Source organism: Filicampus tigris, chromosome 8 (assembly GCF_054856515.1).
Source record: "Filicampus tigris isolate MCC_2025a chromosome 8, RoL_Ftig_1.0, whole genome shotgun sequence".
Lineage (NCBI taxonomy): Eukaryota > Metazoa > Chordata > Actinopteri > Syngnathiformes > Syngnathidae > Filicampus > Filicampus tigris.
The window spans coordinates 2,258,361-2,286,170 of record NC_141224.1 but is presented as its reverse complement, the minus strand read 5'-3'; the positions used below and the strand labels follow the sequence as shown (position 1 = coordinate 2,286,170).

Genomic DNA, 27,810 nt, shown 5'->3' with positions numbered 1-27,810 from the left:
AAAAAAATAAAAAAAACATGGTTGTTAACAAAATGAAATGAAAAAAATAATGCTCTTTTTTTTTTCTTTCTTTTAAAATGGAATTCAATTGAAACTACGTCTTACATTTGTGAACTAACTAAAACTAAATATACGTATATCGAAAATGTCCATTTTTGTCTTTGTCAATTACTATCATACATGAGCTTTCTGGGTTGATTTTCAAATCTGAAGCCTTTATAGAAGAAGGAAGCTCACACGCTCGAATGGGAATTGTGGTTTACCTTACTTTATTACACAGTACTTAGTGACCTTTTGTTTTTATCTTGTACTCAACAAATAGTCCATACATTAAAAAATTAAAACAAATTCTAAACCTAACAAAATCCAAATTAAAACGAAGCACATGTGAAAAAATAAAAACTAATAAAAACGAATGAACTTGCTCTAAAAACGAATTAAAACTAACTGAATTTAACAAATAAAAGTCAAAATGAAATAAAAACTAACAATAATGAAAAATTCAAAACTATTCCAACCCTGTTGCAACGCCACAAATTCAGAAGGGCTGGCTCGCAGACACGTTTTCAGAAATAAATTTCACATCTGATGAGTGGGCAGGAACTCCAGTCACAGCTTTTTGTGGAGCTTCTACCTGAAGTCACCTTGCATCTAATTATGTGAATGTGTCAAGCCGCAATGGCACAACGTAACGTCTCAACACTCACCGAAAAATTATGATGTTGGGCTTTCGGGTGAAATTTTGGAATGGACCTAAAAATGCACTAGAAGCTTTACAGGTGATCCTAATCAGACATGTCCAACAGTTCAGTGTTCAACTACTTCTTTTTTGCACAGCTTGCTCATCACTAACAAAAAAGCTGTGACCTAATTCGTCAACCAGATCAGACAATAAATCGCATCGCCCTCACCTTCATGTATTTGTAGAAGTATAAATTTAAGATCTTAAAGTGATCACGCAATCAACCCGTGCACTGATTTCGTTGTCGCAGGCTAATTGCTTCACTGCTTCACGTTGGACTCGGCGCCGTCACGTCAGCGTCAAGTCTGCGGGAACATCAAATCAACTTGCCCCCCGATGTCCTCTGCCTCTCCTTCCTCTCAAGTGCAACCGCTGAATCTCAATGAAGGCGTGTTTCAAGCACAAAAAAGGAAAAAGTACTTTGCGGAGTCGACAGATAGTAAAAATGATGCCAAACGATAAGAAATGAAACTGCAGACTATAGGGCGGGGGGAAAAAGACGCTCGCCGATCTTTTAGTGCTGTCTGTTTAAAACCCCCAAAACAAACGATAGTGAAGATCTGGAGCGCCAGCTGCGGCCTCAGCGCGGGTTTGAGTGTGTTTATGTGTAGCCACGACGCTACCGGGTGTGACGTTGGATTGCTGAGGCGGTCAGTCTTTACCAGCCCAGACACAGCAGACCCAAGACAAAGAAAAAAAAAAAAATCCTGTAATTGCGGCGCAGTGACTCGGTAATATCAGCACATCCGCTTTGAGGCCAATCTGGCCTTGGATCAGCTCTGCTGGATGCACGGGAAATCACGTGAATTGAGTGTAACCTGACCTGAACTGTATGAAAAAAAAGTGGAGTGCAATATACGCCGCCCCCCCCCAAAAAAAGTTTTTTTCAGTCTTTCCGTGAAGAGACTCACTCCCCTCGTCTTTCCTTCCGTCATTCGTTATTAACAACCGTTGACTTTTTTTTTTTTTTTCTTACAGCAGAAGGCTTTTATGGCGCCCATAGACATTTTCTTAGCTGACATCAAGCTTCACATGCTCAGCATATTGATAGCAAATTCTCTTTTTCCCAGCGTGTGCCTTGGGAATGGTGATATTTTATATTCTTGCATCTTCCCCGCAAGCTGCTTATGTATATTTATGCAGATTGGCCAAGCAGTTGCGGAGCAGACGTGCCGTATTTGCCTCTACGCTCCTAGCCTGGCTCTTAAAGTACACCTATTATGCTTTTTTTTTTTTTTCACAATTTAAAACAGCTCCCAAGTGTCCCTTTTGTCAAAATGCAATGCTAAATTGCTTCTTTTTTGATGGGCTTTTTGAGTGTACTTACTGTAATGCCCTTGCATTTGGGAAAGGAGAGCCACAGTTGCCAATGCACTTCCCAGCCATTAAATGAACACCAAGAGAAGAGTAAAAGAGTTAGACGATGAGCATGCTTGCACTGATGCGGCTGTCAGACGCAGCTCACCTCCAAGCGCTCACGCGCAGAGTTTGGCTTTGAATTTTTTTCCATATTAATTCCAAAATTTTATTCAAGTAAATATCGGTTCCAAGCTTTGTAAAAAATTGTAGTTGACAAATACGATTCATCATGATTAATTATGCAAAATTTTGCGACGAATTAGTTAAAAGCAGCACTAGTTGAAAAATGTGTGGGAGGGCTATTTTAAGGTCTCAATGATTTACAATGAAATAAATAAAAAATTGGGGCGGGGTCTTTTGTATCATAAATGTTCCCCTATCTGGAACGTCGCTCCCGCAATAAAGGGGGGATGAATTACAAAGCCAATTTTCCATAGTATGTCCCTTTTAATGTCATATATCAGAACAATCCAGAGCAACACTTCACTTTCCGGTGGCCCGTTTTGCAGTAGCTCCTCCACAGTCACCTTCCGCCCCCTACTACCTAGCCCCGCCCACCCTAGCCACCACACTCGCCTTTCACATTGGCCGTCCATTGTTGGCCTCTGAGTGCATGAGTGTGCGTGCGTGCGTGTGTGCGCGTGTGGCAGCAGCTGCTGCTGGCCCGCACCTGTTCTGCTCTCATCATCCCTTCGTTGACATACTTCAGAGCTTCACGTGGGGTCCCCCCATTCGCCCCCCCCCCTCCCCACACACACGTATTTATCCATACAGCTGGCCAATAAGTTCCAATGTTCCACCTAATTGGGCCAACCCAAGGGCAGCACGGTGAGCTAGTGGTTCCCCTTTCCTTCTTTTATCATGTGACCTGGGCATCCCAAATTTCCTGCAGCGTGGTCCTAACTATGAGTGACTGAAAAAAAAATTCGCTGCGCAAATGTGATTTGAACATTAGTGAGCCATTGTGCTGTGTTATCGCAACGCTAATGGCGGCTCATCAAGCTAATAGCAGACATCGGATGAAGCCAAATGCTCTTTGTCTGCGTGAAAGGTATGGAATGGAATACGGCTTCATTCGTTTCGCGATGGCGACTTTTAGAACAGCAAAGTGAATCTCTCTGTACATATTTACGAGATGAGGCAATGAGAGCGAGCAGTATGAGAGCCGCGGCGTCTGTGTCAACTCTACATGAATAATAAATGCCACAGATGTGAATAGCAAACTGTACAAACTGTACAGGAATAAATGGATACTATTTTATTTTTTTTTTCTTATTTGTTTGCTGTTGTACTAGAGAGTGGCTCAAACTTCCAAAGGCAAATTCTTTGTCTGTTTTTAACATACAGTACTTGGCCAATAAGGCTGATTGTGTTATGTACATTCTGTTTGGCGAACCAGAGTTTAATTCACATGAAAATTCCAATATGCCGCCGTTCGAGTCAAGCAGGAAAAAAAACGAGAATAAAAGCCACCGATGCCAGCCGACTCCAGACTATGTAAGGGAGGGGCCACCAACTCGGATCCTCGAGGGCCCCTGTCCGGCATGTTGAGTTTTAGATGTCTCCCTCCTCCAACGGAGTCGAACACCCCTGAGTGAAGTTTAATATTTGTATCATTTGTGTTGTTCTGTCTTCTCACTGCCTGGCGCTGACACTTGTGGAGTTGACTGCATGCGATTTGGGCGTTGTGTCATGCCTTCTGTCAGTCACAATGCAGATATCGGCATTGAATTGGGAAGTGGCCACTTGGAGCTGCAGTGTCAATCCAGCCTTTGGTGACCTTCTGCTCGAGGTGACTCAGTCCTTGCGCCAGAACTCTGTTTGCTTTGCCAACAGTCCAACTCATAATAATCCACTTAGCCACCAAGGTTGTTTTGGACCACACACTCACACTCATACAGGTACGCACACACACACACACACACACACACATACACGTACACATGCACACGAGGGGACCATGATGAACGCATCAGCCCCCCTTTACAGCCGTACAGTCATCCTCCCTCATGAGCAATGTTTGGGTTAGCGAGAAGACAAATCGGTGCTGTCTCCCTCTTTTTTGTCTGCTTTTTTGGCACTCTTCTCATCGCCAGCGGGTGTGTGCGCTGTGTGTTAAACAATGCTCTTTGAGAAGGGAGCTTCAAACTTGTCCTGGTTTTGATGCCCGGACTACGGCAGTAGGTGAAAGGGAAAGAGAGGATCCAGTTGGCTTCTTCTGTTAATGAGAAAGAACGGGTGTGGGTGTGCGTGGGGGTGTGTGTGTGTGTGTGTGTGTGTACGCTTCTGCGCTTCTGCAGAAAGGAGTTGAAGCAAAGTGCATAAAAGACTAGAGCGGGAGCATTGAAGACAGCTCCGCATTAACTTTTCAGGAGATACGGGACCGATATCGCTTCTGCGGGTCGTCTCCGCTCTGCCGCCTTGCTTTGACTCTTTGACAGTGTCTCACACGCACGCACCCGCACACGCACACAAATGCACGCGTACTGTACTTAACTGTAGCTTTTTACCATTTTTCGGTTTCTCATAAAAACATCTCAATAATAGATCAAATGTAAGTACGTGCGTGTCTTTTTGTGTGTGTTTGTGTGTCCACATCTGACCGTCTCATTCCCATCTGTCTCGCTACCCGGCCACACCCCCCATTACACACGCTCACACACTTTCCCTCTCTTCGGGTAAATCGGATTATCTGGCCTGCGTCAGCTAACGAGACCCCCGTGTAGCAAGAACCCCCGCCGCCACCCCCATTTCCCTCCAAGCTCTAGGACCACACCCATTCGGTGATCCCCCTGTCCACTCTACACGCGCATACACACGCATATACGCACACACTTGGCTCAAGGCTCTCACTGGATTGAGGGTTGCCTAATTATGCTGAAATTGGCCAGCTCTGTCTGTCCAGCTGCCTGGCGTGTAAAGCAGATTGATCACTCCAGGACCAAACATCGCATATGTACGTGTGTGTGTTCGGAGAGGGGCTTACGTCACACATCCACATAGGCTGCGATATCCCAGCGACTCTCGACTAGATCCAAATTAAATTTGCGATGTTTTGCAAAAAGATAAAACACGTGGACTAAGTGTGTTACATTTGGACTCTTTCTACATGTGCCAGTGAGTCACTTGATCTAATATGCTGTGTGTGGATCTATGTGAGTGTGTGTGTGTGTGTGTGTGTGTGTGTGTGTGTGTTTTCCAAGCAGCAGCTCTAAAATCCCGATGAGTGTGCAGCATTTCACTCTTGGACGCTTGGCTCCTTTTTGGCTGGCCGGATCACATGCGCATCCTCCTGGCAAAGTGCGAGTGTGAGACTTAAGTAGTTGTAATCGGGTGTGCGGATGGTGCCAAGTAGCGGGCGAAATACATAGAAAAGTGATTGGCACCAAGGTAGGCCAATGTAAACGTCACCACTTGACTGACCCCCGACTCTGGGCCGCTTCAAGGGTCGCGGTGAATTGTTCAGCCTGACCTGGGTGGAATGTGTCTCACAATTTTCCCATCACAGGCTCTCGCGTTTTGGGTATTTCTTATTGCGTCCCACCAAGGGGAACGATGGATTCATTAGAGGTTTTCGGTACCGGGTCTCAACAAAGATTTGTGCAGCGTTACTCAGTAGCGGTTGACCCATGATGTGAGACGGAAGAGGACTGAAGTACTAATGCCGAATGAGACTGGATAAAATGCTAATAGGCTAACCATTGATACGCTAACACACAGCAAGATGACTACCTGAGTACCGAAAGCACAAACTAAGGTGAACGGAAATATTGTACTTCCTGTTTTCAATTTTCTCCTTTAGTCAAATGTACAGTGTCAAAGTACATAGTGTGCCGCCATCCGGTGGTCGACAGTGGATTTCCATCCAAAAGAAACAGAAAACGGAACAAAAGAGAGCTTTGAATTTAACCACCAATCCGTGATGGAGATGGGTTTGCCGTGTTTGTATTTGCTTTTATTTGGCCGTGTTTTACTCTGCTGTCTGCCGCCGGGTCAGCATTGCAAATGAGAATCATCTTCTCGATGGGTAAATAAAGGTTCAATACAATACAAGATAGAACACTGTCTCATGGTCAGGGATTAATTCCAAAGGCTAATTAGACCAGATAAAATGCTAACATGCTAGCGGTTGACATGTGAACATTTAGCAACCCGAGTACAGAGCGTACCACATCAACAGGACGGCATGTAAAACCCATATCAATAAGGATTTTACAACCTGTCAGCAAATATTTCAGATGCAGTAATGCTAACAATATGCTAACAGATGTACGCTAAAGGACCTGATATACTGTGCTTACAAAATGCTTTCAAGCAGATTGATGCTGACATCAAAACCTCCTCCACAGCCTCTTTATATGTTTACTTTCCTCATTGTTTCCTCGCATCCTTCCTTTCAGGTTGTCCACTCATGTCTTCTTATTTCACCTCGGACAGCAAACTCTCTTTCATCCCCGTTATTAGGACGGGTCCCCCCAGACGTTGCCCTCCTCCCTTTGCTTCCCTTCCCGCTCGCTCCAGCTTCCTCACAACGCATCAATTATTCACATGTAGATTTTGTAGCTGAGAAATTGACGACATGGTTCATTGATTATTCACGCGCCGCCTCGCTGGCTTAGGCGAATGCTTGTGTAAACTTATTTGCGCTAAGTATGCTCAATTCTGTGCCTTTTGTGTCGGCAGTGTGCCAAGCGTCGGTGACGGTCAACGTGGCTCCGAAAGTGGAGGTGTTGAAGGACGAGGCCGCCAAGCTGCCCTGCACGTACACCGTGTCGCCGTCGTCCAGCAACACCATCGTGGAGTGGCACATCGTGAGTGCCTGCTTTATTTTGTCATCTTGCTATGTGCCGGCCGAGCAACTGTCCGTCCCTTTTTCTTTGTCTTGTCAGGAGGTGCAAGGAAACAGGAAGCGCGTGGCTTACCGCACGCAGGGCGGCGAGGCCAAAAGCGACAAGGACACGCCACTGAGCGGCCGCGTCAGCATCAGCGACGACTTCACCTTAACCATCACGTCGGTCCAACCCTCCGATGGCCTCGTCTTCATCTGCTCGGTCACCGCCGGCCCGGCTGGCAACGGAGAAGCCTCCACCATGCTCAAAGTCTTCTGTGAGTCCGCCTAATGCCGAGCTTACGCCGAACGATTTTCACGCCCTCAGACGATGATTTCCACTTTAAGATTCAAGTTGTCGTCTTGTCAATTGTGACCCTGCAAAATTCACAGTCTTTGTAACATCTCATTCTGAGACCAGGCCGTGACTAAAAACGATCTTAACTTGTGAGCAGGTGTGAGATGATTGTTTTCCAAGGCTCTTTTCCAAATCTTCTCAAAGTCTTCTGTTGTAACTAGCTGAAGTTGCTTGAGCGTTTACTGCGCTAATTGGTTGATGTGCTAACGCTAGCAAACGGGACAAGTGACCGCCATCTTTGTGGAATTTTCCATGAGGGAATCATGCAAGGAGCACTTCAAATCCTAAAATCCTCCATGACAAATAAATTCACCCAAAAAAAACAACAACAATTGACTGCTGAGGTATGACGTATTCTGCTGGCCACACCGCGCATCTCACCAATCTTACATTTGTGCTCGTCAAGTTGAGTTGTTAAGTGTCAGCGTTTGGCCCGCTGACATCTCCGGATTTTGGCCCGGACGAGCAACTGGTGGCTATTTTTAACTGAAACTTGTCAGCCAATCGGAGAAGGCGGTTCTCCGAAACGAAAGGGTGAAGGAGAACGTTGAGAAAAATAATGACGTTAGACCGTTTTTTTTTGTTTGTTTGGTTTTTTTTTTTACTATATTTGTTGCTACTAACATTCAAACATATTGCCACTTGATTATAGGAAATGCTATGGCAGGATTTTTCGTCATGACTTCGTACTTCAAAATGATAATAAGAATGTAAAATATGCTAGCATTCTCACAGTTGATGGAACAGAGCAGATTTTGGTACGTTGCCAGTTCGCTGACAGTCAGATGCTATTTTAAAACGTTAATGAGACTACGTCAAATCTTGATTGAATGATTCAAAGTGCTTGAAAATGGAACGTGTTCCAACGTGCCTCTAAATTGTGGAAGGAAGTTAGCCATGCAAGTAAAAATATGAAGGGTGTCTAATCAGGGGTGACTGTGGGTGGTCCAAGGACACACATGGAGTTGGGGGGGGGGTCAAACCCTCCAAGTGTTATTTAGCTGACATGTATCAGACATGACAGGTGTGATTGAACTTTTCATCAATTGTGTCAAGAATGATTAGCTGGCGGTTAATTGACCCCCGTTGAACTTATTAAAGGAAAATTGCTGAACGTGTACCACTGGACGGCGTTCGTCACGATATTCAAGATTTTTGCTGTTTTTCATCGAGAACTGCTCATGTTATCGAACGAACAAAACAGCATGCATCATTAGTCCTTTGGCATACATAAAAAAGAAGACTAAATCTGCCGTACAATGACTTCAATATCTGTTGAAGATAGAAAGAGTAACAAAACAGGTTTTGTAGTCCAGCTACCATCTTATCCATTAACTGTGATGTACTTGTAAAAAAAAAAAAAAAAAAAGTAGTTTGGTCAGTGGTGAGTGTGCGACTTTTATTAACAGTGGAGTGTTGGACAATACCACAATGAAGTGGCGTTTGAACATTTATTTAGTTTCGAGCACTTAGTGGAAGAAAACAGCCCGCAGTTATTCATCGGTTACATTTGGCCGCCGGAATCTGCAAGAGGGGAGGATGAATTATATGACGTCTGTCGTGTTTTTATGGTCTCCTGCAAGCTGAGTTGTGCTCGTTCCTGGGCTTGGCACTAGCAGGGAAATGACCACTAAGAGAAAAACATCATTAGAGACCCTGTCAAGTCAATTCAAAGATTTGTTTGTTAGTTGCCAAAAATGTGCAGACTCACAACTGTGTTATACACTATTGTGGAGCAGTAAACTGTTGCTCACCAATTCAGTTTTATAGATTTTTTTTTTTTTTTTTTTTACATTTTTTTTAACGTGAGTCAAACCTGCCCCACAATATAAGAACTCGAGCACCGTTGTTCGCATCAACACTTATTTGACATAATTGTGGCATGCAATATGCTAGCTAGTTATGCCGAGCCCTAAAAATGCATCTTCCTTTTGGGTAGTCCACTGGTGTGGCCACTTTAGAATGCCTTCTTGTCAGCTGAGTGCACGGAGAGACAGCAAGTTTGTGGACCGGAGCTTCGTGCTGGCATGGCACTTTAGAGCGCCTCGTTGTTGCAGCATGGAAATGCCGCTTAATTTTTATTCTCAATTTTGAAGCCTAATTTTAGATACTCTGCGATTTTTTTTTTTAACCGTTCAAATTTGGCAGAGTTGTTAATAACTCTTCTCTCCAGTGGTGTGTCAAATTTAGAGGACACATTTAGTTTCACTTTTCAGGGACTTTAAAGAACAAGGATTGATGCTTCTTTATTATAGTCCACAGTCTCTTTGCAGCAGCAGCCCTGAGTCTCCTCTACCTTCTTCCGCTTATTCACTCAGTACAGTAAATAACACATAATGCAGTGTGTGTGTATATATATATATATATATATATATATATATATATATATATATATATATATATATATATATGTAAGCTTTGGACGGCTGCCGATGCTAACTTGACCTTGCATGTGAGCTGGAGAAAGAAGCGAGGAAATAAGGGGGAATCTTGCACCTGTGCGATTGTTTTTACATGCTCGGGAGTGTTTTGTGTGTGTGTGTGTGTTTGTGCATGTGTGTGAGTGTGTGATCTGACCCTTATCGGCTCATGTGAAGCGGGTCACGGTTGGAATAACGCCGAGCAGGATATTTACTGCTCAACTGAATTAACAAGGTCAGGAGCCAGCGTGGGATGCCCGCGCTGTTATGTGTGTGTCTGCATCTCGAGGTTAAAGGTGCGGGTGTTGCTTCCTCTGAATCATAATGATATGATCATTTATCATCACGCTCGTTTTCCTGTTTTTTTTTTTTGGGTTGTTTTTTTGCCTCCCTCAGTTGCTCCGGAGAAGCCCACCCTCACGCAGGCGTCAACCCAAGCCATTTCTGTGGGACAGCCTGAAAGCTCCGAGGTGTGTTTGCAAAGTAGTCACTGTGTGTGGGTGCGTGCGTGTGCGTGTGAGTGTGTATGTGCGTGCTGACACACATGAACTGCACACCTCATTAGGTACACTTGCACAATCTAATGACATTCAATACAAAAAACAGCCCTTATAAAGTTAGTCCATAGTCCAATAAATAAAACATCCAGTTTGATCTAAATGGTAAGTGGAATGCACTTACACAGCAATTTATCTACACTATAACTTGCCCAAAGCATTTTACAAAGCCTGATTAATTATATTAAATTAGTAGTAGTAGTACTATATTATCTATTGAATTGGAAAGTACAGTGGCATGTGCTTTTCTTTTTAGTTTAAAATGGCTTGCTTTAACCACGATCCCGCGCCACATTGTGTCCAAAGGTAGAATCTGGGTCGATTTTTCCACCTATTGACGCTGTAAATAATAAATCCTCATTGCCACAGACTAGCTGCATCCTATAGCTAAGCTAGTTAGCTAGCTGGGCTGACGTTAGCTAACGCCCTTCATTTGTTGCAGCCGAATTTCAGAGCATTTCATTGGGGAACATCGATTCAACAATTAGACTGAGTAAATCAAGGTATAGCTTTACCGTGTAAGGTGTACCTACAGACAGAATGATAATTCTTTGGTCCTGTCAATCAGATTGGTACCTGCGTGACAATGAACGGACACCCGCAGCCAAGGATCATCTGGTTTAAGGATGGCCAGCCCCTTGCCGAGGTCAAGGACAAGAAGGAAAGTATGTCGATCAATATCAGTTTATCATTTTCAAAGTCACGTTGAACACAACTCACATTTGTCATTCTGTTTAAAGAGACCTACATGGTTCCGTCCCTGGTGAAGGAGGCATCGAGCCTGTACACCGTCAAGAGCACCCTGTACATGCAGCCCAGCAAGGCCGACAAGGACTCTGTGTTCCAGTGCACGGTGGAGTACAGCATGCCGGGAGACCAGATCAAGCAGAAGAAGTCCGACACCATCAACCTCAACCTCAACTGTGAGCACACAAAATGACGGAGCTCCTTTGAAAATGTCTGTGATTAGCGCCACTCTTGTTTTGTTGTTGTTCTCGCTATCTTACTTCCTTTGTTTACCAACAATATCTAAACAACTATGAGTGCCCCCCATCCCCCACAGAGTGAAGGTGAGCCACGCCAGACCAGTTTAAGATGGAAAACAAAAAGTCAAAGATAGCAGCAAGGTGGTACATTTAAGTTTAAGTTTCCTGCTAGCTCCAGATACTCTGTATCATCTTGTGTACTAGCGTAATAAATTGTCTTTAAACTTTCAAACTTTAAAATGACACAATTTACATGAACAAAATAACTAAAATGCATATAAAAATCAGTTTATTTATTAACATTCTGACCCCTTGATTAGCTATAATAGCTTGAGGCACTGTGTATGGAATGCTACATAGCGGCCTGTTGCTTTTGAAGAGGAATCAAATAAAAACAACACAAATAAAATCACTAAAATGTAAAAGTAATGCATTAAATTACGAACACTTTTACCGTATATATCAAGCAGTCTTGTCACGTTAGCTGGAGACACCATGCTTAGCATGTTCATGGAATGCTAGCTTGCTGTTTAAGGAATCAAATAAAAGTACAAAAATTAATTAAATGATGAACATTCTTACTGTATGACTAACTTAGTCTTATCACATTAGATTGAGATGCTAAGCTTAGCATGCCTGATGAATGCTACATAGCAGCTTGTGGCTCTTTTAGTGTATTCGAATAAATAAAAAAACACACACATAAATAAAATAACTAAAAGGTTCATTAAAATTAGTTCAATTATTAACATTTTCCCACTGCGGTTAAAGTAACCTCATCACATTAGCTCAGGATGCTAGCATCTTTGTGGAATGCTACCTAGCAGCTTGTAGCTCTTTTAGTGCAATTCAATAGAATAGCACAAGTAGAATAAATTGTTGTTGTTTTTTTATTTATACCTTATAACTCATAAACCTATTTCTATATCAGGTAGTGTATTTTTGGTTCCGTCGTTTTATTTATTTTTTTTACAACTACCAAGTCCATGCCAGCTAGCTCAAGTTACAGTTTTACTTTGTTGGAATTTGTTACAGTATAGCCACCGTTACAGCTTGTGAGCGTCATTTAGCTGAGTCTTTGGTGGCGTCACGGTTAATACGCCACCACAGAAGACAAAGAATGTGGAGAATGAGGCGAGGAAAGAGGAGTCTCTGGGAAAGTGTTGTGGAATGCTTTGTACATCTCCTATTGATGACACAAAGTACGGCGGTGCAAACTCACCCAATTGAGGAATTCTCACCTGTTCCCTTCCAATGTCTGTCCTTGTCCATCTAGACCCCTCGGAGACGGCGACATTTACCCTGGTCAACTCCGGCGCCGTCAAAGAGGGCGACAACGTCACCATGAAGTGCGAGACCGATGGAAACCCTCAGCCTGAGTTCGACTTCACTAAAGACGTACGTTCAAAGAAACTGTAGGATAAAACGAAGAGAACACATTTTCTGTAGTTTTTCTTTTCTATCCAAAACTTTGTACAAATGAAGAAAATTCACATATCATTGCTGTCCAACAAAAAGCACGACTTAAAATGTATCTGGTTTTTTTCTCAGCATATGTGGGAAAAAAAAGATTTTTGCTCTTTTTTATTTTCATCCAAACACAAAGAAAAATCTGATGTCTAATTTCAAAAAAATCTCAGGAATATGTCATATGAAGAAAATTCACAGCTAGTCACTGCCCAACAAATAGCATGAATCGTCGACTTGTCCAGCTCCTGACCTCACTCACTAGTCCACACCCCTTAAAGACACATACGCAAATACTAAAGTATGTAGTTATTGCACTCTTTACTTCTGTTTGTTTTATGTTTTTTGTATTTTTATACAATATGATCTGATATACAAGTAAATTTATTTACAAGCTTGGTCAGTGAACAAATTAAACGTGTAATTTAAACGTGTTATTAGATTTATCTACCGTACACAAATGTTGTTGTTTAATACTTCCCTAGCGAAATTGACAACCCTTTTCCAAAACGGAAAATCCAATGACTTTTAGGACTTAAGGACTTTTTTTTCTCCCTCCCTGCAGGACAAGGTTGTCATCGGTCAGGGCGGCCTCCTGACATTGAAATCAGCCAAGCGCAGCGACGCCGGCGTGTACTCGTGCAAGGCCATCGACTTCGACAACCTCGACGCCGACCTGACGGGCGAGATCACCCTTAGCGTGCACTGTGAGTGAGCTGCTAGGACGTCGCCATAATGCTGTATATATTCTTACATTTCTTATATTATCAATTGCACAGTGATAAGTACCGGAGCATGTAAACGTCAAGCTACAGTAACCGCCAAAGTTAGCTCTCTTGGTTATGTCCATTTGGCCTTCCAATTTTCTCAACTCCCCAAGTTTGATGAGTCATTCGAGAGCTCTTCTTTTCTCCCGCCATGGAGTCGCCGTCGCAGCAAAAATCCTTCTTAACACGCCCTAAGAATAATCGCACATCCGATGAATGCGCCTTTTTGGACTTTGATCGGAAAGGAACTACGTGTTTGGCCCGCTTAACGCGTGGAAAGGACGAAAGGGTCCGAGCGTCTGATGGGATTGTTCACGGTTCAGGCGTCACTTTAAAGTCTTCCTAATTTGAGTCTATCAAACACATTAAGGGGAGATAACCTCGGAATTGTGCGGAACGGGCTTAGCACAACGTGAGCTTAACTTCAGAGAAAGGGCATTAGCTTTGTGCTTCCAAATATTCCGCTTTTTCTAACCCTCTTAAGAGCTTTATTACATGCTCGCCAAAGCTCCTGATTGATTTTTCTCTCTCTCTATGTCAGACATTGATCCAATGAGTGTGACTCCGGCGAAGCCTCAGGTTGCCATGCTCGGAGACAGTGTGGAGTGGCAGTGTAAGACCAAAGCCTCTGCCCCGCATACAGTGCAATGGAAGAAGGTGAGCGGTGTGTTTTCTTTCATCTGCTTGGTCTTCACCCTTCATCGGGACAATATCACTCCTTATTACCACAGAGGTGATCATTTGACATTTGGAGGGGTATTTTATGTGACATTTCATTTTCGGCCCCTTTGCAGCAGGTGCAAAGCGGGAGTGACCCTTGAAAATGGGCTCGGTAGCCTTTTGAAAATGTATGTAAAAGCCACGTTCACATAGCAACGGGAAATTTGCTGCGGGTGTCTGACCCCAATAGACTCTCCAAAAAAAGTCTCAAGTATGCAAGCCTGGACAGACTCCAGTCTGCCATTTTGCTTTGAAGAGGTCATTTTAGAGCCATTTTGGCAATTTCCCACAGGATGAGATTTTTTTTCTGATTGCTAACCCATTCGAGCCACGTATAGAGACAGATAGAATTTGGCCCTAAATTGCAAAAAAATTGAGTTTTCATCATGATGTGTGGGCGGAGCGTGGCAGCAGAGTTTGACAACTCACCATAAAACACAAATTACAATAATGCTCTGAATCAAATCACTCAGCTCCGCAAAGTGCGAGCTGGCCACTGGTTGGTCGAGCCGACTTGTCATCGTCCGTCGGACAAAACCTAAAACAACAACAATGGGCGCCCTTGGATTTACTTCCTGGCAGAGTCCAACTTGATCCAAGTAGAGACCAGGGGCAGCAGCAGTCAAATCTCAATCTAAAAAAAAAAGGATTTCTCTTGGACTTTGAATTTTCCCCCCAAAAATGAATAATAATAACAAGATAAAATAGTTTTAAAAATGGTTGTTGTTGAAACACCGCTGTACTGGTGTCGTTCGATTCCTTCCAATTATAACGCGGAGAATGTTTCTCCATCATTGTCAAGCCTTTTCCGTCTCTTTTTTTGATTTCTTGTTGTTTCTAATGCGGCAGAATCTCCATGAGAAATTGGGGGGGGTCACATCGGCCCGCTGACTGTCATTAGTTAGCACTGTGTGCGTGTGAAAGCTGCACTTTGTGCTTTCCCATATTCTCGCAGACCACAACATTAGGTACAACTACACAGTTGACTCAGATTCAGTACAGAGTACATGTGGTAAATAACCAAAAATATTAGAAAATATTGTGTGTAGTGCAGTGCAAACAACAACCACGATAAAAACATATTATTAATACCGCAAGCAAACTATCTTAATAAAGGCAAAAACAAAAAACAATATAGTTGTACCTCATAAGGGTAACTAGCACGGCGGGAATAGGCTGCAGCTCACCCACGCACTAATGAGGACAAGCACGATGGAAAACAGAAGGACATTATCTCTCGAAGATTAGATATTAAAATAAATTAGAGTGTTGTTTTTCTCAAAGGTTGGTTCTCCTTCAAAACATTTTTTTCTAAAAAAAAAAGTACACGTTTATTCTTTAAACAATAAAATACAGAGTTTATTCTAGTAACAATGTTTTTTTTTCCTTGAATAACAAAAAAAAACAATTGGTGAAAAAAAATTCCCTCATATATAACGCCACTCAATTCTACTTTACTTATAGAACACTTTAAAAACAACCATACGAAATGTAGTTACATGAAGTAAAATCAAATATAGCAACCGCTAAACATCAAGTAAAACAACAAATTAATAGCAATGGAAAAACAGTAAAGAAAATAAAACTTAAACAATGATGATTTTCATGCTGAGGTGAGTTATAATTTGAAATTGTATATTTTTAATATAGGATTTCTTTGGGGGGTAATTCTATTCCTGGATATAAAACATTGAATAGAATAGAAAAGTGAAAATGTATGATTCTTCTTTAAAAAAAAAAAAAAGACAAAAAAATAGCCCTCTCCTAGGCTCCAACTGAGCCACGCCCCCAAGGAGGGCAAACGCCTCAGAAAATGGATGGATGGGTGTCCCTAATGAAGCGTCTTCCGTTTGCAGCAATGGCTTACACCGTCCGTCTTTTCATCCCCGCAGGGTTCCAAGGTTCTCTCTCAGGACGGGACCCTCTCGATAACAGCCGACTCGTACGAGAAAGACGGAGAGTACGTGTGCGTTGGGGCCGTGCCGTCCGTGCCGGGACTGACGGGCCAGGCTAGCGCCGCCCTCACCATCAAAGGTACCACGCTGACACTGGCAGAACTTTGGAACACAAAGTTACCAAGAAAACTCTTCGAATCACTGGACACAGTCATCCTTATTTATCGTGGGGGCTTGCAATAACAGGCGAAATCTGCTAAATATTATTTTGTTCTTATTTACTTATAAATAATGTATTTATTTATAAATTATAAATAATATAAATAATTTATATATACTGGTATATATATTTTTGAAGCCTTGTGCATATAATACTAAAACATATGCATATTGTAACTTGTTTAAAAAGTACAGAGCCCCTACAGTAAAAACAAAACAAACAAAAAAAAAACATAAATCTCTCGAATGTTTGAGGTGCAAAATGGAACACTTATGATGGAGACCAGTCCAAGGTCAAGTGCATCTGTATAAACCATCAAAAGCTATTTTCCCTCCTGCATGCCAACAGGATGCTAACAATACGTGTTAGCTGCCTCCGCTGTCGCTCAGGAAGGACACGGCACAGTTGGAGGAAGCGGCCAAGCCAGGGCGTCGCTTCCCATCTCGTCGGTTTACGCCCGGCGCGGGATGGAAACGTTTTGTTTACGCGCTGCCCCTCCGTGCCTCCGCAGGAAAGCCCGTGATCGAGGCGCCGGTGGGCGGAGAGGTGTCCAAAGAAGGAGATGTGGTATCCCTCAGGTGCTCCGCTTACGGCTCACCCGTCCCACAGTTCACCTGGAAGCCCTCGGGGAAAGAGGTGAAAGGCACAGTCGGAGCTTGCTAGCTAGCTCGTCAATGCTAGTTGATGTCTTTGCTTTGTGTTCTTTCCGGTCCAACAGGATAAACATTCTTCACAGAAAGTTGTTAAATGGCTGAGTGCTCCTTTGATGACCTGTATTCACTCTGCTGCGTACAATTCAGATATAACATTGTCATATGTATTTATTTTTGGGGGGGGGGGGCTAATCAAGGAGCCACTGAGAGTGGTCTGCTTTCATGAAGGACCGTAGACGTCAAAGAGTAATTACTGCCGAGAGGCTGAGATCAGATGATTTGGATAAATTTATGTTAAACAATCGCACACAACGATTATTAAAATAGGTGTCAAGTAATTTGACAATCAATTAATTATCGATTAATCGATTAGTTTTGACACCTCTACTCCACCCCTTGCCCTAAGTCAGCCGAGATAGACTCTTGTTCACCCGCGACACTAACGAAAACAAGCGCAATACAAAACGGAAAGATGTTATCAACCAGAGTACCTGTTTTTTAATTGAAACGTTTTTTTCATAAAAAATAATATATTTGTGCTTGAAAATGTTTTTTTACCTCCAAAAATTTGAATTTTTAGTATTCTCCAAAATAGAAGTTAATCTAAAAATGTAAGTACAAATGTATTACAAAAAAAAAATATATATATATATATATATATATATATATATATATATATATATATATATATATATATATATATATATATATATGTATATATAATCTATATAATCTATATAATATAATATATAAATTATTTTTTCTTGAAAAAATCTGACTACTTCTTGCAACATAATTTCCCAAAAAGATTTTGGTTGAAACAATTTTTTTTTTTTTTTTTCCCTTTTTGAAAAATATACAACTTTTTCCCGCTTCAAGTAAATTAAGAAAAAAAAAGACCAGATCAATGGCATTTAAATTCCAATGTGGAAAACTGATGTGCACTCTTCCGGTCAAACTGTTCAAACGTCGAACTTCAAGGGAGCACTGTCAAATATTTGATCAAAACACAATTATCATCACCATTCATATTTCATTGCATAAGCAAAGCTGTTGAAACAGATAATTTGAACTTCAGAGCGGTTCTGTGTGCTTGTGCAGGGATGGAAAATTGTGCTTTACTCGTCCTATTTTGCTATTTGTGCACTTGAGTTGAAAAGAAAAGCCCCCGTAGGCCAGAGGCAGCTTGGCATGACATCAAGTGAAATCATAAAACTATCACGAATCCTCCTTTAAAGTGCAGCATTTCATCTGCAAATGCCGATGTGTTAAATTACAACATGAAACGAGTTTGCAACGGCAAAACGAATCATTACAACTGAACACGGCAACACGTTTTCTCGGCTTGTATGTGACGCGGTTGTGTGTCCATGCCGCAGTCGGTGACGGTGGAGGGCAACAAGGTGGTGAGCACCGTCGTCCTGGCGGCCAGCGCCGCCGTCATGAAAGACGGCGTGACCTGCGAGGTGGCCAACGAGCACGGCACCGATAGCAAGACCTTCAGCGTATCTCTCAAAAGAGGTCAGACACTTTTTTTTTTTTTTCAATCTCCATCAAAAGTGGCCACGCCTCCTGTCCAGTGGAAGTCATGTCTCCATTCATACTCAAAAGAATGAAGCATCATGTTTTTTTTTTTTTAGGGCCGTCCAATTAATAAGCTCTTTTCTTAATCGGCAAAAATTGGCTTTTTTGTTGTTTGTTGTTTTCACGTATTAACACGTACAGTATAAGACAAAGTATATTTTTTTCTTTTGCTGCCCCCCTATCACTCATTTGTTCTGCTTTTGCAGTTCCTGACAAAAAAAATAGAGAAGCTTTTTGTTTTTTGTTGCAAAAATTTGTTGAAATTTTCTACAAATTTCAATGCACTACATTTCATACAAAACCAAATCCACCTTTTTAAAAAGCGGAAGCATTTTTTTCATAAATATTCGCAAATGAGTTAACTTTCCAATAATTTCAGAGTATTAAAATCCCATTAAATTCCAAAATCTTGATGCTTTTATTTTTGCTGCAGCCACCATCACTTATTTGTTTTTCTCGTCTTTGCAGTTATTGACCAAAAAAAGTAAAATTGTGTTGACTTGCTCATTTCAATTTTTGAACATTCCATTAAGTGGTCAACAATCCGCCTTGACCCAACCTTGATGCTGTCCTTTGTGTTTTCTTGCACCGTGTCACCGTTTCACTTTCTTCTTCTTCTGGTCTTTTTTTTTTTTGTTGTTGTTGTTGTTGCAGCTATTCACAACTCCGCCGACAGAGGTAGAGCCTTCTCCCTCCTCCTCCTCCTCTTGTCCCTCCTGCTTTCAGGACTCTTTGTTGTACAGACCCTGTCGTTTTAGTACACCCCCCTCCCTCCCCCAAAACCCCTTCCTCCTTCACCCATCTGCCCCCTTCCCTCCATCCTACACACACAACCACACACACGCACTGTGCTGCACTGCAATCTTGTACATGAGCTACCAAACACTGTGGATATTGTATATTGTTCTTCTTTTTCTTCTCTTGTCACCTTTGTAACGTCTGTCAGATATTTTGTGGATGCTGCGACACCTTTTTTTGTGGCCCTCAGGGGACAATAAAGGACTAGATTCTATTCTCTTCTCTTCTATCCCTTCCTTTCCACTCTGTGTGCGTCTCCTTTTGGCTTCCAGTTGCACGCTTGTCCTCTTTTTCCTCGCCGTTTGTGCGCGTGTGTGTGTGTGTGTGTGCGTGTGTGTTACGTTGGTTGCTTTGCTAAGCTACTGGACTGAGCACTTTTCTTTTTCTCAAAGTGCTGCTCTCTGGAAACCCTGTGCTTAAGTCAGGTCTGTAACCGCTCACGTGCTGTGTGTCCACCTGTGTGTGTTTTGACTCTGTCTCCGTGCGTACGCGATGTAGTACATTTGTGCTTTGACAAGAGCTGCTTGTGTACGCATGCTTGTATTACTGCCGTCGTGGGGACAGACGTCACCGTCGGACTTTTGTTTTGGCGGCTTAAAGATTGGAAACTCGATACGACGATGTCATTTGTTTGTAAATGACACTTACTGGGCGCAGGCCAAAAAGTCATTGTCCAATGAAAAGAGTGGGGAAATCGCAGCTATTCCGCGGTGATAAAGGCAGAGCAAAAATCTGTTTCTTTATACACTATCATATGTTCATTAAAGCTGCCGATACCAGCCATCGATACTAAAAGGGGGAAAAAAAATCCACTGCGACCATATGCCACAAACAAAGGTGTTTGTTCACAGTTATATGGCATTGTGTTAATTGAAGTCGCATGTGTCAAAAGTACTAGGGGTATCGGTGCTCTGTATCGGGACTCTTCATCAGTGAATTCTAATACTGGTCTATAAAAAAAAAAATGAAAAAAAAGTGGTAACAAACATCCTTAGTTCAAACCATAAATATACTATCAAATCAAATCCCAAAACATTTGGATATCATTTAAAACTCGTCTGACAAAATTACACTACACAAAATAGGTTTAAAAATGATATGATTTTAAAATAATGCTCCAGAACTGTGTGTTTATATGTCACAAATACGCAGGTGGGGGTTTACGGCATCTCTTTTAAAAAAGAAAAAATATTGCTACTTTTCAGATTCAATTTCGAGAACCGGGGTCCTTAACTTTCCAATGGTCCGACAACTTTTCAGAATAATTGTTCACGTGGCACAAGACGTCACGCTCAATTAAAGCAGTACTTACGTTTTTTTATTTTATTATTTTGTATTTATGGCCGAAAAGTGTTTTTCACAAGTATTTACTGCAATTTTGACTTAACTACGGCATGTTCCCACTTACGTATGAATTCAGATTTCGTCACCATTTTACGAACTGAACTCCGTCCTAAACACAGGACCTCCCGTACGTGCTTTTCATCGGATCACGACGACTGCGATTACGCCAATTCCTCATCACATTGACTTGCAAAAATGGACTGAAATTGCGGCACTCGTTTGCATTGCCACCTCGGAAAGACGCACGGCTTTGTTCAAGAAGGGTGGAAATAAAACGCCCACATTCGGACCTATACGTACATTTTGAATGCCTGCCATGAAAAAAACAAACCAATAAAACGTTCTAGAATATTATCATAACGTTCTGTCTCCGCATGTCCAGTAATAAAAGTGTGGGTGGGGTCGGGGTGTTTGTGATGTGGTCATCATGTCGTGGCTGGTCAGCAGCTTCGTTGTTGTGAATATGCAGGTCCCGTTATTTGGGGTCCCATCACATTTCAGTCTTCTGCATTTAAGACTAACTCCACATCCCACTCCCCCCCCACCCCCCCCCCCCCACCACTCCTCCCTGTCCTCCTCTCCCACCCGGACCCATTCGGACCCCCATCTGTACCCTCACCTCCACCTTCCCATCCTCACCTACCTACTACCATTGAATCACATCTCCTCCGAATGCTCCTCATACGCCCCTATCATCATGATCTCCCCCCCCCCCCGCCCCCCTCCCTCCAATCAACTCAATATAACCCTCCCATGCCCTCTAAATTCTTCCTGCACCCCCGTCACTTTCCACCTCCATCTTCCCGCCCCCCCATCCTCACCCACCCCGTCATTGCGCCGCTGTAGCTGACCAGCAGCAGGGCGGTTCCAGCGGAGTGGTGATAGCCGTGGTGGTGTGCGTGCTGCTGCTCCTGCTGCTGGTGGCCCTCATCTACTTCCTCAACAAGAAGCGCAAGCTGCCCTGCGCCAAGAAGGACAAGAAGCAAGTGTGAGTAGCTGCAATGCTGCTTCTCAAAAGAACCACAAGATACATTTTGCCATCAATTCACTTCCTTCTCCGTTTCAATTCAGAAAGAAATCAACTCTAGTCGTTAGCTTGGGTTCATTAGCTTCCGACTAGTCTTTCGCACTTGAAGCAGAAGTCAACCCAAACATATCTTTTTTCAAGAGTATGTTCCCAGCAGGGCCCACTAGTTGAAACACGGCATTCTGATTATTTTTGCGTTTGTGGAATATGAGTTAAGCAGCAAAATGCACCCGTTTTTAGCCATCTGCGGGGGCGGCCATTTTGTCACTTCTGTCAACTGAAAATGACATCACAACTGCTCACAAGGACCAATCACGGGTGACCTGTTTTCTGAATCTGACCTGTGATTGGTCGTTGTCAGCAGTTGTGTCGACAGAAGACAAAATGGCCGTCCCCAGAGATGACTAAAAACGGGTGGATTAGCACTTATTCCACAAACACAATATTTATCAGAATGCCCTGTTTCAACTTGTGGGCTTGCATAGAACATATAGTTGGAAAAAAAAAAGTTTGTGTTGACTTCCACTTTAACAAATGTTTTTATCGTCATTTAAGTGACTTAGATGTAAGTGACACTCCACAACTATAGGAGGCGCCCAGGAGCAAAGGAAATATTCCCTTTACTTATTATATGATTCTCTTGTTGTCCTCACATGATCAAAGGTTTCTCATGGCAGGCTTTATTTGTGCATAATTTGGTTGTTTGTCTCCTGCACCCCCTACAGGGCGGATGCAGAAGTGAACAATGACATTGTAGTGGAGATGAAGACGGACAAGGCCAACGAAGAGGCTGGTCTCCTCAACAAGAGACCGCCCGCGGAGCAGGTGAGCTAACTGACACGAGCTAACATCCTCAGAAGCTAATAAGGGAATTCTCGTAATGATGGATTTTTTTTTTCCGGGGGGGGGGTAGCTGATCTGGAGTTACCGATCCTCACTTATTCAATGTGTTAGTGCTTAGGCCAAAGCCATATCTAATTTTAAAATTCTTTGTTGAAGTGAGGGGAGGCGCTTCATTCAATCAGGCCACAGATTTTTGCTATTTGCGATGTGGCGAGTTGTGGTAAAGGCAGAAGGAACCATCCGCAGAGATCGAATCAGTCAGGCAAAGTGTGCATCTCGTCACGACGACAGATTGAAAACGTCGCCGCTACAGCTCGGCGGGCACATTCGAAATGACGTCGCGCATGTCAGACATCTTGTCAAACTCGTGACAGCTGCTCTTTGGTGATTGGCAGCCAACTGACACGCTCCCTTTAGCGTCTTGTCTTGAATCCGAGTGGCGGCATGTGTCGTTTTTTTTGTTTTTTTTTTTTTGTTTTTTGTTTTTTTTTTTTTTCATTAAAGTCAGTCCAAATGAAAGTAACATCTGCACGTCAATGCCGTCCCGCTGTCAGTTTGGAGACGACTGCGTTGCTTTTTGACGTTGACGCGGCTCTCTGTCTTCCTTCCGGCAGTGATGAATGAAGACCGGCAGAGGGACCAAGGGAAGAAGCTCGACAGTTATGAAGAAACAAAACAACACCGATCTGTATTGGCTACGCTTTTAAAGGGGAGCGCAAACCCAAACTGCCCCCCTCTCCACCACCACTTCCCCATTCGCGCTGCACGTGTGGCATCACTGAATGACGCTTTCATCAACCAATCACATCTTTGAGTGACTCCTTGGCAAAGTAGTGGAACAGTGTGCCATCAAACGTATTTGAAAAAAAAAAAAAAGGGTCTAATTGTTTTGCAATGTAGCCCAAATAGAACGGCATCCTCACACGTCGACTATTGTGCCTCGGAGTCCGCGCTTCAAAAAAATTCACTGCAGCGTGTGTGTGAAATTTGGGGATGTTCTGTCTTTTCCCACCCCCGCAATCTTGATTGTCTGCTTCTAAATCAAGCACACGGTGTTACATTTCTGCTCTGCTTTAGTAACGTTTGACGATATCATGCAAATGGACACTGTTTCAAAAGTATTGGGACACCTGGCTATGGCTGGATTCACACTGCAGGTCCAAGTGCCCAATTTTGATTTAATGCTCATATATAAGTGGCTGTTTTGATGTACATTTCAGACAGATGTGGCAACACAATACAATAATACGAAAATAATAAAAATTTGACAAATGTGTTTGTTTGTTTCACATCGAGCAAGTAGAGTTTATGGCCCTTCACGTTGACAGATTGACAAACACATTGGATTTTTATCCACATTGAAGAGGCATGATTCTGATCTGAAGATATCTGAGTCCGAGTGTTTTTTTTTTATGCTGTCAATTGTGCCACTTGAGAGCAAACTAAATCAGAATTGTCACTTAAACCATGCAGTGTAAATACAGCCTAAAACACGTACACCTTTTTTTTTTGTTTTGGTCGAATGGGCCCTACGGGGCTGGTGAACAAACATTGATCCTGTTAGTGATATGGATTCAAACTTGGCTCTCATGCCACACCTGAAACTAGAACAAAAACACTAAATGTTGGCATTTTAGTGCCTGTTCTAGAATATGTGGTTCCAAACCTACAAATGGCTAAAACGACCACCAGAAAACCAAAAATGTAGGATTTTTTTTTTGTGTGAAGAGCCCAGCCTGGCCATTTCCAGCATACTCATTTATAGATTTATAAATTTGGTTTGTCCACTTTTTCCCCTTGACTTCTTTCCTCTCACTTTTTTTTCCAAGATGTAATTCCAAAACTGATTAGCAAAGGTCTGATCTGTGGCCATTTTCTTAGCAGGATCAAACCATTCAAAAGGCCAACAGAAAATGCCGGGACGAAGGGTTTGGGGGAAACTGGTTCACTCGTTATTTGAGGGCCCAGCAGTTATAGAGGGAAGGGAGCCAAATGTGTTCTTTTTTTTTTCTCTGAGTTTATTGCTGGAGTTTTTTTTAAGCATTAGAAAATGTCACAGCAGCCAATCGGGGACGGGATCAGATTTTTTGGGGGGGTTGGGGTGGTTGGGGGTTACTGATGATCTGTGCTCGCCGATAGCGGCTTGACGTGGCCTTCGACTTTTGTTGTACACTGGAACTAATGGCCTTGAGTTAGAAATCCAAACAAAAAAGGTCACCTCAATCCACTGTCTGATTTTGTATTTCAGTGTGTGTCTACTATCTTGACTGTTAGCAAACCTCACAGCAGGCTTGAACTCCCAGCATCTGTTTTGCTTTTATTCACTGTTTTATATAAAATAATGTGCTTGTTGCTTCCTTTTTTTATGTAAAATTTGGGACTACTGAGTTGTATTTTTTTTTTTTGTTTTCTCTTTAAGGATTATTATTTGGATGAGATTCTCCGTGCTTTACTTCTCTTGACTGTAAACTGTATATTTTGTGGTACGCTCATGTGGTGTGTTGATGTATTGTTTTTTTTTGTATTTTGTTCCAGCTGTTTAGAATTTATAACGGAAAAAACATCCAATTGTTTTCTGTTTTTATTCAAAACCCTAAAAAATGTCCCTTGTCATTGATCATCTAGTTACATTTTCTAAATGTTGGCCTCTACAGTACAGTATAATTTTACCTCTCCCAAACACTTAATTTAATCTTATTAAAACACACTTTTTAAAGTACCGATTATTTGTCACTCCCATTTGAGGTTTACTGTAAAACTGACACACCAAACAAGAGCGCATGTAATTTTGTTGAACAATAGTCCGCTAGCTTAATGCTACCATATCGTCACTGTCCTGTGAAAAACACGTATGTCCAATTTTGCTCGAAAAAAAAAATAATTTACACATTAATGCGATGTCGGTAATGCGGAAACACCATTCACGTACAAATAAAGAATTTTTTTTAAAATGGACATCGGTGTTTTTCATAGGACAGCGATGATATGATGTGAACTACAGTAGACAGGCTAGCAAAAATTAGCATTGGTGTCATGGTAAACCTACCTTTGAACAACTGCGACCTTAAAACAATCGGAGCAGAAACACATATAAACACAACATTGCTTCACAGGCATATATTCTCTCCGCTCTGTGGGAACAGCAACAATTAGTGGACTTTAGTTGGGGACCTTCTCCGCTTCGCCTTTTTGCTGTTAATTACGCTTCATCTACTCTAGTAGACCTCAGTGCTGCTCGGCATGTTGTGCTACGACGCTGCAGGCGCTCAACTCTAAATGTTGACTGGCCTGTACTCTGTAAAAACTCTTCTCTCTTGATTTGTTCTGACAAGACAGAAATTACTTTTGAACTATTTCAATTGAGCCATCAGTCATCGTCAGACAGCTGCACACAGATCACGAGCAGAAACCAGGATGACTCATCACGCTCATTACAATTGATCAAATTGAAATCGAAAACCCGGCACCACGGATGGCGGAATGGTCGGCATACTCGCACGTGGTCGGCTAGCTGTCCATTAGCGAATTAAAAGTGTTGCCTGTCAAAGCAGTCATCAATCAGAGGCCCGCGCCAATGCCAGGCCGCCAAGTCAAAGTGAGGGAAAGCTGTGACTGAATCCATTTCAGCTGATTTGCCACAGGCCTCAACTCACTGGAATACAAAGAGAAAGATTAGTGAGAAATTTTATTTCATGAGTACCTGAAATCGGTGCTCGCCCATTCCTCCCCTGGATCCTTTGATTTTGTCTGCTACTTGGAGAACAGCTTCTCCGATTGGCTGACAAAGTTGTAGTTAAAAATATCCACCAATAAGCCTGTGCGGGCTAAAATCCAGAGAGGTTCTCCAAGGGGACATCGTCAACATTACTGTGACCTTTAAAACAGTGTCACTAGCCCTAAAAACCCGTCTCTTAATAAGCTCAAACGAAAGATTAAACGTGAGACGAGCTGGCGCTGAGATTCAAAACATGAACCTCAAAACTGTTCTAAGTTCAATTTCTACCTCCACGCTCAATTTCTCTGCCCATGAGGTTGCAACGTGACTGGGCGAAGATCTGTCATGTGCAAGGGACAACACAGAAGCACTGTCACGGCACAGTCCTAAGGTAAGCAGAGCTGCGGTGTTAGGACGGATTAGCAATAGCTAGCAGTGTTTTCAAGCAGCACATACTTGAATGTTTGGTGAATTTGTCAATGTGGGTTTGGGAAGGATTTGTGCTTGCTGATGTGGTCCACTGCATGCGCCACATGAACAGATCCAACAACTGTTTCCAGTGAGAGATTGTTACGTGTGCCATGGGAAACTATACAATTTCATTTCATTGGCCTAAAAATAATTTTGAGAAGTTTTTTTTTTCTTCCGTACAATACTGTATCCACCTTGGCTCAAAGGGTTAGGAAAAACTGCACTAAAGTGTCATTACGTGGTTTGGTCATGAAGTGCTGCTTCCGTCAGTGAAAATACAATATTTCTTCATGCTCTGGACCAGCTCCACACATCATCTCTTTGGAATGATGCGTTAAATGAGTAAGTCCTTCACTACCTCATCCACACACTGCGAGTTCTCACTTGAAACCCTTTTAAACTTGTTACTGTCCATTTTGGTGAGGAATGACAACCATTGCGTCAGAACCGGCGGGCATCCAAGTCAATACCGGCGGGCCCAATTCATCTCCGCAAAGCACACACACAAAAGAGCAATGTGACAAAGAAGACCAGCGTGGCAAGATGGACGGCGGGCCGCAAGCCAAGTCAAGACGATAACGAACGAATCGGATGGATGCGAAAACTGCAGCAAGGGAAAACGGGGGTTTGATCTCAGTGGGGGAAAGGAAGCACGTCTTGTTATGATGTCATAAATCTGGATTTTCTGCTCTGATTGAAACAAATGTGAGCTCTGAGGAAATAATGGAGAGAAGAATGAAGGAGCGCTTGTTTTATTAAAGTCTTTATCTCCCTCCGTCCAACACTTTCATATCCTGTGTGTGTGCGGGTGGGTATTATGTGCCTTATTTCCTGGTGGCAATATGGTGGATCAGTATTACAGTCGACCCACGCTAGGATAGGGACTGGGCCGGTCCGTGAATAGCTGATAAACATTCAGTATACAAAAAGGGGGGGAATATTAATATAGTCAATATATCGACAGTATTGATAACTGTAATATTGATCTGATTGGCAGCCAAATGTTTGCATTTAAGTTGTACAGTGCTGCCTTGAGATACGAGTGACCTGAATTGC

General features: G+C 42.5%; 1 protein-coding gene across 4 annotated transcripts in view; it reads left to right on the top strand.

Annotated features, from left to right (window-relative positions):
• bcam (basal cell adhesion molecule (Lutheran blood group)) overlaps positions 1–25,287 on the top strand; it is a 53,201-nt gene extending 27,914 nt beyond the window's left edge. The window contains exons 2-17 of one of the 4 annotated variants that reach the window (XM_086038234.1): positions 6,785–6,912; positions 6,991–7,207; positions 10,104–10,177; positions 10,833–10,929; positions 11,005–11,187; positions 12,527–12,648; positions 13,283–13,424; positions 14,026–14,141; positions 16,097–16,238; positions 16,831–16,955; positions 18,352–18,493; positions 19,211–19,234; positions 19,747–19,779; positions 21,545–21,686; positions 22,451–22,550; positions 23,183–25,287. In XM_086038234.1, the coding sequence (XP_085894360.1) occupies positions 6,785–6,912; positions 6,991–7,207; positions 10,104–10,177; positions 10,833–10,929; positions 11,005–11,187; positions 12,527–12,648; positions 13,283–13,424; positions 14,026–14,141; positions 16,097–16,238; positions 16,831–16,955; positions 18,352–18,493; positions 19,211–19,234; positions 19,747–19,779; positions 21,545–21,686; positions 22,451–22,550; positions 23,183–23,185 (1,790 nt within the window). In that variant the 3' untranslated portion in view covers positions 23,186–25,287. Of the gene's footprint in view, positions 1–6,784; positions 6,913–6,990; positions 7,208–10,103; positions 10,178–10,832; positions 10,930–11,004; positions 11,188–12,526; positions 12,649–13,282; positions 13,425–14,025; positions 14,142–16,096; positions 16,239–16,830; positions 16,956–18,351; positions 18,494–19,210; positions 19,235–19,502; positions 19,780–21,544; positions 21,687–22,450; positions 22,551–23,182 lie in introns of those variants that run through there. The other 3 variants (XM_086038236.1, XM_086038237.1, XM_086038235.1) reach the window with 3 other exon arrangements.
• The last annotated feature ends 2,523 nt before the right edge of the window (positions 25,288–27,810 follow it).